General features: G+C 39.8%; 1 protein-coding gene across 10 annotated transcripts in view; it reads right to left on the bottom strand.

The window, feature by feature from the left end:
• The window catches only part of TANC1 (tetratricopeptide repeat, ankyrin repeat and coiled-coil containing 1), a 64,648-nt gene that overhangs the window by 7,512 nt on the left and 44,352 nt on the right, over nt 1–12,784 (bottom strand). For 6 of the 10 annotated variants that reach the window (XM_069021418.1, XM_069021409.1, XM_069021414.1 and 3 more), the window contains 11 exons: nt 11,952–12,106; nt 10,477–10,708; nt 9,300–9,466; nt 7,344–7,951; nt 5,890–5,998; nt 5,552–5,674; nt 5,323–5,415; nt 4,483–4,719; nt 3,694–3,879; nt 1,751–1,829; nt 317–450 (listed from right to left, as the gene is read on the bottom strand). In XM_069021418.1, coding sequence (XP_068877519.1) covers nt 317–450; nt 1,751–1,829; nt 3,694–3,879; nt 4,483–4,719; nt 5,323–5,415; nt 5,552–5,674; nt 5,890–5,998; nt 7,344–7,951; nt 9,300–9,466; nt 10,477–10,708; nt 11,952–12,106 — 2,123 coding nt within the window. The remainder of the gene's footprint in view (nt 1–316; nt 451–1,750; nt 1,830–3,693; nt 3,880–4,482; nt 4,720–5,322; nt 5,416–5,551; nt 5,675–5,889; nt 5,999–7,343; nt 7,952–9,299; nt 9,467–10,476; nt 10,709–11,951; nt 12,107–12,784) is intronic. The other 4 variants (XM_069021416.1, XM_069021419.1, XM_069021410.1 and 1 more) reach the window with 3 other exon arrangements.

The raw sequence follows: 12,784 nt of genomic DNA, 5'->3' as shown, positions 1-12,784 counted from the left end.
GCTTCTGAATCCAAGGTTCTCTCTCTTCACAGCAGCAGTATAAAAGATCTGAAATCACCTCTGATCTTCGTCTAGGAAATAAAGTATTTTAACTCACATTATTTTTCAAGTACATTATAACTGAGACTGTTGTGAAGCCAATGTGCTTTTTAAGTTATTTCAAGGGATACAAAGGGTTTGGAAATGAAGCTTCTGAGCACATCCCTCTGAAGCTGATGCAAACACATATTAGAAAATTGACACTAATTATTTTCAAAACTAGAGATGGGAGGAATTAGGGACCACATCCCAAAGGATCCCCAAAGCTGTGCCAGACCTGCCAGTGGCCCTGCCGGACTGCGCAGAGTAGCGGGGGAACGCCCCTCCTGCTGGCTCTTGTCACGGCCGCTCCATGCCCAAGAAGTAACTTGCACACTTCCAGCTTCCCTCTTCCTGCAGCAGCTGTCAGGGCTAGAGAAAGTATTTGCATCAACATCAGCTCTTTGGCTTATTTGGCCTTTGGACACATGCACAATACGTGTTACTGAATCCCCATTCTTTCAGCTTTTAATTGTGACACTTACTGAAAGCTGGAAAGAACAAAAAAAAGAAAATCCTTTCCCCATCATGATTTTTCCCCCCCTCTTCTGTTTTGCTCATATCGTGTTTTAAACAGAACTTGAAATTTAAATTTTGTTATTTGTGTTGAAGCCTCACCAGTCATGCCAACAATGTTTAGAAAATGAGTCCATGTGTGACTTATGCAAGAATAGCAAAGGACTTGCCCCTCCAGTTTCTAAAGCCTAATAACTTGCATTTTCTACTAAGAAGTAGTAAGAAGTGGGTCAAATTGTGAATTGTGAACCTTTACCCATTTTTTAGCATTTTCAAACATCATCAAGCAGTATTTTTTTTTAAAATTCCAATGAACACTGGAAGTATAAGAAATCACAAACACTGCAGGAAGAAGTAAATTTTTCTTTTTTTTAGCATTCCCTCCTCACTCAATGAAACTTCACTGTGTTGTTTAGAGCCGAACAACTGGAAGGTAAATGTTACGGATATCAGCATTACAAGCAAAAGAGTCAAGTCTTGTGCAAAAATCCCCCTTTCAGGGAGTTCGCTTCCTGAATGAGTAAAGATTCCCAATGCATTATGCAAGGATTTCAATTAAAAACACTGACAGAAAAATATTGAAGAACAAAAATAATTTAGAAACAGATGAAGGTCTTTTGGAGTTCACTGGATTTGCAACAAGGGTTTTGTACATGTGTAGGAGTGAAGCACGTCTGCTTCTCTAGAATGTGAGAGGCCACTGATCATCCTCCCAATGCTGCTTCCCCACCCTCAGCTGTTTGCATGGAATGGAGATGCCCCTCACAAGGCACAGCAGGGAACTGCCAGTGCAGGGATTACAGTCTGCCTTAAAAACTACATTTGGCCTCTCCCAGATGTCCAAAGGCAGGTCTTTTCTTCCACTGCCTAATTAGAATAAACCCACACTGAAACATAAGCACTGTATTTCCACAATTTTTCATCTAGTTAAAAAGTCAGTAATTTACAGTAGCTTTAATATAAAATAGTTCTCCAATACTTGAGATTAATAGATTCAGTAAGTTCAAACTCTGTACTCATAAAACTGCATTTTATTATTAAAACTGGTATTTTCCATTATTTTTATTATAGAAAATTAAATTTAAAAAGTAAGATTAAAAACTCCTTATTCTTAAATCAGCAACCCTAATTAGGAAACATACGAGAAGGGAAATACCTGTTTCTCCCCACAAGGCATCAGTGTCATTGATGTCCATGTCATGGTCCCTTTCAACTGTCAAGATGTAACGAACCACCTGCCAAAAACAGTGAGCAGAGATGTGCTGAGCCACAAGAGCATCAGTTGTCACTATACGATACAGCAAGAGATAAACGACGTAAAATAAGTGAGAGTGCTTCCCTCTCAATGCATATAATCAATAGAAAAGAAAATCGGTATCACTCACAACAAGTTCAGTAGGATTTTAGAATGACTTGAAGGCAAGTGAATGTTACTGAAAAACATTTTTAATTATTTAAAAAAAGCCTACTGCCCTTCTGTGAATCGGTTGTTCAGCATGAGTATGATTTAATGAGCTCCCATGTGACTTATATATAACAGAATAATCAAACAATGCCAAAAATAAAGCATCCCAGTTCAGTGATGAAATTCCATATAATCTAAAACAAGAGAGCAAAAATGAGAATATTTGCCTGGATTTTGTAAAATGGTGATACCTAGTTTTTCCTTCCACATTGGTTATACCTTAACTGTTTTTCTAAATTTCTTCCCAGAATGGTCTAAGCATATGTTGATAAATGGTAATTTTTAAAGCTGAAATAAGCTTTAAATTAAGTTTTGCTGTGTTTCTATTATATTAAGGAAATCTGTGGTTTGAAACCACCTGTTAAAAATTATTAAATTAAAACCTTTTCTAGTGGTTGTTTTAACAGATTTTCTAATTGGGCACATGGTCACAGAGGCTGCAGTCAACAGGTGAGGGAGGAGAATCACACTAACAATGTTTGGATGCTACAGGAAAAAAGGCAGGAAAGGAGAAACGATCTGGGTGTTTTCAGGCTGTCTGAAAACTGTTGTATACAATGTATGGAAAATCCCAGAATTCAAAATGCTAGGCCATAATTTATTAAAATTCATGAAACACACAGATCTTTTTTCTAGCTAAGAAGAATAAAGCTTCTTAATGTCTTAAAAATAGAGAAAGATGGACATTTTCAGGTATGTATTTATGATTAAATTGATCTGTTTTGCTGATATTCAGGAGTTGATTGCTTTCATTTAATCAGTGGACAGCAAACAAGAACTTTCATGAGAGTGAAGGAATTACCCATTCATCCAAGTTAACCATAGTTCAGAATCCTCAACTTTGTATCGCAAGACAGTGACAGCTTATATACCACATAATAAATTAACTGCACATAGACATTTCTATATTTGGATCATCTAAATAACTTCAAAGATAAGACTCTTGATCTTATAAGAATTTAAAAGTAGATTTAAAAGAAGTAAATATCCAAACAGCTTTATTGAAGAGATTGTTTCCACTTTGGTACATCACTTATTATGTAACAAGTTCCTCTAGCCTAGTGTGATCTTTATTCAAGTATCTTTACTTACCAATTACTTTTCTATGAAGGTTACAGTTTATTTTCCCAATGAGCAGAAGACATACTTGTATTACCTAAATATGTAAAGCATTTTTAGTACTTCTTATGTGTTTACTTTTAGTGCTCCTTTCCAAATTTCTGTCTAAAGTGACACTGAGCTGAAGTCTGTAACTTGACATGTGCATCAAACTAAAAACTAAAGCCTGTGTGATTGCATGCAATGAAAAATTGGAAGAAAATATTCAACCTGAAGTAGAAACATACTTGGGTGGATCAGTGATACAGAAAATCATCACCACCACTAGAGATTTAGCACAACTTCCAAGAACAGAGAGGAAAAAGTAGACAGAAAATTACATATAAACAAATCCTGAAGCAAACTATTACAGGATACTCAGCTAGAGCATTTCAACCAGCTGCTAATACATACTACAATAAATATCAGAAGTTTCAACAGTTCTTTCCCAGCCTCTTTCAAGAACAGCTGCAAGCACTGGTGTACAGTTCTGATGATTTCAAACAGATCTGGAAGTACCTGAATTCCCAACCCACCTGGCAGTGCCCCATGCTGGCAGCTGCTGTGAGAGCTTGTTGCAGTGCCTGGCGCTTCCTCAGTGAATCCTGTTCTCGGGAGGGACTCACCCAAACCAAGCCGAGCAAGAACTCAAGGATTTCGCAGTGTCCTCTCAGCGCACTATGGACCAAAGCACACTGGCCCTTCTTGTCTGCAAAGTCAGCCTGAAGCGGGGGGAAAAAAGAACGTCTGAGGTGAAAGGGTGCAGTGAAAGGCTGTGGAGAGGAGACGCTCTAGAGTGCTGTGGGAGAGCAGCTCTCGCTCCTGACTTCCAGGGCAAGGAGGAACATCTGGGGAATTACAGGCCCAACAGCCTCACCTGAGCAGCTGGGAAGGTGATGGAAAAACTAATCCTGGAGAGCACTGCCAAACACAGGAAGGACAAGGTAAGCAAGACCAGCCAGCATGGGCTTGCCAAGGGGAGATCATGCTTAGCCTGCAGGACAGCTCTGAGGGGACCAGAGGGTGGGTCAAGAGAGCTGGGGATGCCCTTGACCTCGACTTTAGAGGGCTCCAGCACTCTCAGTAACAGTCACTGACAAGCTGATGACAGCAGGTTGTAGAAGTGCACAGTGAGGTGCACTCAAAACTGGCTGAACGGCTCTGCCAGAGGGTTGTGATCAGTGGTGCGTGGAAAATGCTTCATTGAAGTCTGGACTCAAGCCTATGCCTGATAATTATATACTTAAGTAATCAGTAACAGCTTTCTTACACCTTTGTATGACTCTTCTGGCTGCAGGGTTTGCAATCTTTGTGCACCAGCTTACCTTTGCACCTTTTCTGCACAGCAGTGATACGATATTCATGTGACCTGCAGCGGCTGCGTAACTAAGGGCTGTCATGCCATTTTCTGAAGTTCCATCAATAGCAGCTCCAAATTCTAGTAAAAGAGTGACCACTTCTTCGTGTCCAAGGTGCGACTGAACACACAGCACTGGAGCATTATTCAGTACTTCAGTCCTGTAATTCACATTTGCTCCTGCCAAAATCAGCAGCCGACTCACCTAAAATTTAATTTAAACAAAACAGTGTTTTCCTCAGATTTGTCTGAATTTGGTATCTTGATCAGGTACTCATTTGTTACTCCCTAATTTTGATGCAGATTTTACTGGCAGACATCAATGTTAACACATATATAGCAACATACCAGTTTAAAATCTTCTCTGAGTAAATATAATATTGTATTACTGACCACTGCACTCCCAAGAAAAGACTTGTCTCTCCCCTGAAACTCAATGCTCTCATCACAATCGCGTGTGTAATTTGCTACTACTCTGCAACTACCTCTGTTAAGAGAGAACCAGACTGCATAAAAAGCAAATCTCAAAAAAAACCGGCCAGAGCATGCATGTGTGCATTTATGTACACACAAATTTCCAATCAAAAGCCTTAGCAGTTGGCTCAAATTCCAACTGACCGACTTGGATTTTGCTATCCATCATCTGGGGATTCAAATAGCGCAAAGTTGTGGTATTTTAAATCCTTTCCTCTCACAGTATTCCCCCTTTTACAGCTGACACTTTCCCATAGAAGCAAAGAGCGATGAGCTCTGCCCAGCAAGGCCACGTGGGCCATCCAACCCCCAAAAATGCACCCAACACACTCACCTGTGCTACAGAGCACAGCTGCAGCAGAAAAAAGGCAAAACGCTTCTTTCCATCAAAACTATCGAGGAAAACTGATTTCAACTTGAGCAACACCTTACAAAAGTACACAAAGGAGTTCAGGTCCAGATGCTTTTCTGCTGAAGGTTTACACTGACTTCAACATTCACCAGCCGAGTGCCGGCAGCAGTGCCAGACAAAGAGCTGACTACAGCCGTGCTGATGCTCTTACCTTCACGTTGGGTGTGTAGATGTTTCTTAGAGAAGCCAGGGCTGTAGACAGTCCATCAGTACTATAGCCAATCCACAAGGCTTGGAGATGACTGGAAGAAATTCCGGTCCTTTTACTGAGACCCTAACAGAAATGATATAAGAGGAAATCTCTCTATAGAATTAGAAATCCTATTTTAATCTACAACTCAATATTAAAAAGCAGTAAAATCTGGATTGATAGCACTACCAAGTATTTTGCATAAGATTCAAACAAATTATTCAAGCAAGTCAGAGGAGAATATCTACAACACATTCAGGTGATAAAGGTCATAAAGCCTACTAAGCTGCAAGCTTTACCTTAAAAATGTGAGCTTTAAGTATATGATGGCCAAGTTCCATGGTTTGTTGGCGGTTTAACTTTCCCTCCTGTCGAGAAAACATGAAAGCCAGTAGAGCATGTCCATTCCTAATAAAAAGGATTGAGAGAACCACTTTTATAACTGTATTTCAGTAAATATTCTAACACATCTTTATTCCTAACAGCTCAACTTTGTCAGACTATTGAAACATACCATCACATCTAAACAGAATTCTTTCCATAACAAAATAATGCAAAATTAAAAATGGCAAATTTTGAATATGAAACACACTCCTGGTATTTCTGTGCTGTCCCTTCAGAAGGGGCCTGTGTCAGCTTTGAACTGGTTTACGTACTGCTCCTTTTTGCATTCTCAGAGCCAGGAACTGCAGGCATCTAAGACAGAAGCCAATCCTTTTAGAAGCATAAGATCTGAATACTTGTGAAATTTGAGATGAAATGTGTATTAAGTAATTCTACACCTACATTATAGGTGGTCAGTGTTCTAGGAAACAGTGAGAGTGGCATAACCTTGAGAAAACAAGTTACCATATACTATTCGTTAATCAGACTATACATTGGAACCGGGCAATTAGCCATATGCTAACTGGACTCTTCAGTTGAGGGGGGAAGTTGTGGGAAGGGACTTCTCACCCCATTGTCAGACATTTCTGAACAAAACCTTCCAAAATCAGAAGCTTTACCTGGGCCCAGGCAGCCCCCACTGCTGCTGAGGCAAGTGCCAGGAGTTCCCAGCATGGCGGGACCAGGGGTCCATGAGGCTGCAACCCCCCAGTCCCACCTACAGAACTGGTTCTGTTACAGCCACTTGAAAGCTCTTGGAAAGTCTTGGGTTAGTAATAATTTTAAATACCAGCATTATTTATTCTTCTGTAAAAACCAAAAACTGTAAACCCCAAAGAACATGAAAAAAAAATACTGGGGAGCCAACTGTGAGGACATGACAAACAGGAACAGCCACTGTCTCCAACTCAACCAACTCCTGCTCTCCAAGTCACAGAAAGTGAGCTGGAATAAGCTGAAACAATGCCAGCAGGATATAATTACAGCACAAAATGTCTTAATATTTTTATTTTTAAAAAAGCCCAAACAATCTGCTCCTTCTATTCCCGCACTCTACGTTACATAGACAAGGTGCTGCTGCACAGGATTCTCAACAATTTTGCAGTATTAGTAACACTATAGCACTCTCATTTCTCCATGAAGGTAGCAAAGTCAGATGCAAACTTCTGACTTCTACAGAGTCAATTATGCATTGTAAACTTTGAATCTTGAGTCACATCTACACCTAAATATATAAAAGTTTTCATTTTGGAAAAAATTATTTGTACTTATATTTAACATTACTCTTTCCTCTCACCAATTGTTGCAATCAATTATACAAAACCTAACGTTGGATATTTGAACATGAATTACTGCAGTTTTTATTTACCTTGGCTCACATAAGAAGTCAGTATTTTCACCTTCTGCTCTCCAGACAAGCCATTCCCTGAAGGAAGGATGGCAGAACATGCGTGTTTTGTCACGTCTTTTGATTAGAAAACACGACAGGGCTTCCATCCTCTGGCTGAAGTCTTCCCATTGTTGTTCACCATTTATTTGTCCTGCATTAATAGCCTGGAAAATCTGGTCATCTGTCATGGGATGCAGGGATGCCAGTGCCACATTCAGTATGGGCTGAGCTCGCTCAAAAGCAGAGTTTGTCATGAACTTCATATTGCACTGCAGTAAGTACAGCTCTGACAGAGACACAGGAACAACTTTGTAGCTTGCACTTTTGATTACTAAATGACCTTTTTGGAAAAGATCCAGAGTGAGTTTCAAATAGAGATAAGATCCCAGGCTTCTCATGATCAGGTGGTTACTCACTTTCCCAATAGTAGCTGCATCAGCTTTTCCATTTAAAGACATGTTGTTTATAATTTCCTGACTGTTATTAATTCTGTACTGAATATAAGCATTCAAATCATTGTGAATTTCTTTGTTGTCTGGAAAATTGTCCAGGGATATTGCGATAAATGGTAGTGAACTTACCACTTCCTGTGAGGGAGAGAGGGGGGGAAAAAAAGAAAGAAAACAACAAAACAAAACAAAAAACCAAAGACATTACAGTATTCCAGCACTGAGAACTCAATGATGCATCTCTGCTACATTCCCCTTCTGTAGTGAGTACCAGATTAAAAAGGAATTCAGTATCCCTGAGATGGTTTTGCAAATATTGCCCCTTCGTAAGAGGTAGAACAGTATTTCTACATTTTATCATTTTTCATAGGAAGGTCTCAAATATTTCACTGACCAAACTCAACAATTGAAGGGGACAAGAAATAACCACTTTGAAGTTAAGGAAATGGAAAACAGTTATCAGAATTGGACCTTGAGACAGGCCAGGGAAAGGGGAAGGCAAAAGGAATGATCTATTAGGCAGGAATGTTTTATTAAGAAGTATCACAAATGACAGGAGGGAAAAGACTCCCCTTATCATTTCACCTTCCAGTAACAATGTACCAGAAAGGTGGCGTGCACGCATCCCCAGCCCCACGTGCCTGAAGGCAAGTACCAAGCACAGACACTTCAGCAGGTTCACCTGAACATATTTTCATGTTTCTGTAACACAGAACACTTTTATGTTTATGTAAATAAAGATCCAAAAGACCTTTATTTAAAAGAAACTCTTTTACTACTTCTAACTTAAACTTCATAAAGTAAAACTTCTAAAGTTAACATTAAATTTTCAAAAATTAAAGTTTGAGAACCAGAAACTTCTTACATAGAATCATATATTAGAAGGGTTTAACAAACATCTCCAGACTTTCACAACACAAAAAGGAACTCTATTCCACTTTATGTAATTAAATGGATTTCAGAAACCTGCACTTTCAGACTAGTGAGATGTTTTAAGCAAAGACACACTTCTCCAGTCTCCAGAGATGGAACAGTCCCTGCTACAGAAATCCCTTCCTACAGAAATCCCTTCTTAAATGCAAAGATTTAGTTCAGAAATAGTCTTAAGCCAGTTAAACACTATGAGTGCTAGTGGCAAGCAGGCAGAGAAGAAATAAACTCTCAGAGGCTGTACTGAAGCACACCTGCACCTTAACATTGCACTCCTGAGGTACAAGGGATCAGACTCAAATTCCGTAATTTCTTGTATTAACAACTCTACTGACAGATGCAATGAGGTGACTGACAATGGAAAAGGCCTCCAATATTGTATCTGGGAGGGAGGGAGGGAGGGAAGGAGGGAGGGAGGGAGGGAGGAAGGAATTCGGAAGGAAGGAATTCGGAAGGAAGGAATTCGGAAGGAAGGAAGGCAAGAGACTTTAAGTTGCACCAATATAAATGATCATTTGGTTTATGAGGGCAAGAAAAATTTGAAAGGTGTTTTTACCTGGAAATTAGTTCTTACAGTCACAATGAGCTTCAGCCAGGGAGGAAATTTACAGATTATACTTGTGATAAATGAAGAAATGGTGTCACCATAATCAGGTTTATGAAATTCAGCATCATTTAAACCATCTACCAAAATTATGTAGTCTTCCTCAGGAATCTTCTGCTCTGAAATTTGAAAATAAAAAAGGAAAGGATAAAAACACATTCTCCTATTAAGTGACACATCTTTCTCCTCAAATTCTGAATGTCAAGTAACAAAAATGTATCTTTATGCACACCAATACATCTTACAGCATTTAAGCATTACTTAGGAGATTAAAAACAACACTGGGGAGATTAAAAACAGTTTTAACAGGAATGATGTGCTCTGTTCATATGTAGGCAACCCCCCATTCTGCCACAGATCAGGTATCTGCTCAAGCTGGCATATGCTGGGAAGCAGCTGTTTCCAAAAGGAGTTTGCTAGGGTTTTTTTTAAATACAAACATCATGTTTCTACATGCTTTCTTTTACACACCATAATCGAGGGAATAGCTGCACCTGTATCAGGGGAGGGTTATGTTGGATATCAGGAAAGGTTCTTCCCCCAGAGGGTGCTGGGCACTGCCCAGGCTCCCCAGGGAATGGGCACTGCCCTGAGGCTGCCAGAGCTCCAGGAGCATTTGGGCAGCGCTCTCAGGCAGAGGGTGGGATTGTTGGGGTGTCCTTGTCAGGGCCAGGAGCTGGACGGATTATCCTGGTGGGTCCTTTTCAGCTCAGGAGATTCTGTGATTCTTGGAAAACTGCCACATCCATTTTAAAAGCAAGCAAAACCCACATCCACTTTGCAGATGTTCAGGCCCAGAAAATTAAAAGAGAAAGTATATGACAAAACTTAAATGCATCTTAAAACAAAATCCTTTAATGTGAATGTGCCAGCCTTAACTTCAAGCTGATAGCTATCTTTCAGTATTCTGGCAAAAAAGTAAGGTTTCCATGACCTTTAATAAGTTTCACAGAATTTTAATTAAAACATGAATCAACTGTTCAAAATCTATCTATTATTGTTACAAACAACTAGCACAATTAAGGAATCCCTTTCTCCAGGAATGCTCTGCTTTATTTATTTTTAATACTTTTCTCCACTCTTTATGCAGTTTAGATTCCATTTCCAAGTCACTTCCTTTTTAACGTACCTCTCCTGAGGTTTGAAAGTGGTTCCAACACTCCCCTTTTAAAAGCTGCTGCTGGATCCTGGACACAAGACCTCAGGCTCAGCATGCTCTGCAGGTGAGGCTCTTTGATGAGGAGATCTCTGTATGCTGTTAACTGATGTGAGCGGCAAAGCAAAGCTGCCACACTGTGTACAAATTCAGGGACAAGACATGTGTACGTGTTGTCAGCCTGGCAGTAGTGATAAGCAACGACCTGCAGAATTGAAAAATAAAAAGCACTACCCTTTCAGTATTTCGGTTGATTACTAGTTAGTGCAGTTATGATAGAGTGCTATTAAATTTCCCTCTCAACTACAAAATAGTTTTCAGTGTTAGATCCCACGCTGTAACAATCTGTGATGGCCGTGTCAAACACAGGGACGAAGGCAATGAATTATGTTTTTGACCTTGTGGGACACACAGAGAGGAGAAGAAATCAGTGTCAGATTCTGACAGGAAAATGTTAACAATTTGAGTTTGGGACATTTGATACAGTGGCTAAGCAGCTGATTAACTAAGGAGCACAAGAAAAGTAACCTGAACGTTTGACTAGGTAACCTAGCAGCTGTAATTTAACAACACTATGTCCCACACTGTAACGCCCTAAGGACTAATTTGATCATCATCAGGCAAAAGTAAATGACAGACAGCTATTAAAGAAAGACATGCTTACATAAGCAAATGGAGAAACACAACAAGTGGCTTTATTCCAAAGCTGTGTATTACTTAAAAATAAACCAGGACATAACCCATATTTCTTTGGGGAAAAAAAAAAAAACAAACCCCAAAACAAACCACAAGGAAAACATGGTGTTCACAGTGAATAAAAAGCCTGTACTTCAGTGGTTTTCATAACACTGCTTCAAATGAATATATATCACTTTAAATACTGCATAAAGATCTCATGTTTTCCCTACAATTATTCATATAAAAGACGCAATTCAGATGATCATTGATTTTACTATTTTGGCAAAAAATAAAACACCTAACACAGTAATCTAATACAAAAAGACTTCAGACTCTCAGACTATGGAAAATAAAACTACATTCAGACTCAACCTGTATCATACCATATAGATGGATTATACAAAGCCCAAACATTTTATCTCCCCCCCACCCCGAATTTTGCTTTTGGAAGCACTGAGCAGCTCCCTGTAGAGAACATATAGCCCCTTTGGCAAGAAAAGGATCCCAACCTCCCATACCCACACAAAACTGATGAGAAATTGTTAAGGTAACTCTTCCTAGGACCAAGCAGGATTCAGGTGATCACCTGATGGGTACAAGAGGCAGGTAGCTGGTTTCACCAGCCAAACAGAGCCATCATGCAGAGGTGCCCAGGTGCTGCCCCTCTTCCAGCACTGCCCGCTGCCTTCCGGGGGGCTCTGCAAAGCAAACTGACCCCCATGTTAGAGAGTTCTAACACACTGAACATCTACTAGGAAGTGAAAACTCACCTTTGAAGCGAGGCATCTCACAGAATCCCCTGTTTGGGGTTTGTAGTCAGGAGTACCAGGACAAGTCAGAGTCTTCATTGTATTGGTGTCACCTGACGGAGGGGCACATGGGGATAACTGGCTTAAGGGAATCTCCTGACAGGAGTCACCACCTGCTTTTAAAAGACAACAAATACAAGAGAGACCAAATTTGCTGAAAGCAGATTGCTTTTTAGGAAAACACCACAGCTTATCTTACTGCTGGAGTAAAAATTGAAACTGAGCAATACCATTAAAGGAAGCCTGCAACTAGTCTGATAAATACAGGCACACATTTGCAACTTTACAATTTTAAAACAACTCAACTGACTTTTAGATCAAAACTATAGAATTACTGAAAGCACAGCCATGCTGATGTGCAGAGTTTCCTTCAGAAAATTACACATACAATGCCTCATTTAAACTAGTAGTTAATAAATGACTGAACTCTTGGGAAATTTATCATTGTTATTATTAGTAATAATGATATTTGACGTGTCAGTAGGGAAAGTAGCAGTAATAACAGTCTCATCATCCGTCCAGTTAATGTAGGCACTGGACTGGTCTGGTGACAGGATGCTTTGGATCCCAGTAGAAGACACAAGGGGTTTCTCCATAGCTTTATTCTCACCTCTACAAAAATTCTATGGAAAGCATACAAAGCGGATACACAGCAGAAAAGAAACACTCACTGCTCCCTTTCCAAACTCATAAGAGACAAAGATGCTGCAGTCATATCCTCAGAGATGTACACACTGCCTGACAAGAAGAAGAGATCCTGCACACTGCCTCTGTGATACCACCTCTCTGATGGG

The sequence above is a fragment of the Aphelocoma coerulescens genome, chromosome 7 (assembly GCF_041296385.1).
Source record: "Aphelocoma coerulescens isolate FSJ_1873_10779 chromosome 7, UR_Acoe_1.0, whole genome shotgun sequence".
In the NCBI taxonomy this organism is placed as follows: Eukaryota; Metazoa; Chordata; class Aves; order Passeriformes; family Corvidae; genus Aphelocoma; species Aphelocoma coerulescens.
This window is presented reverse-complemented; position numbering and strand designations above follow the sequence as displayed.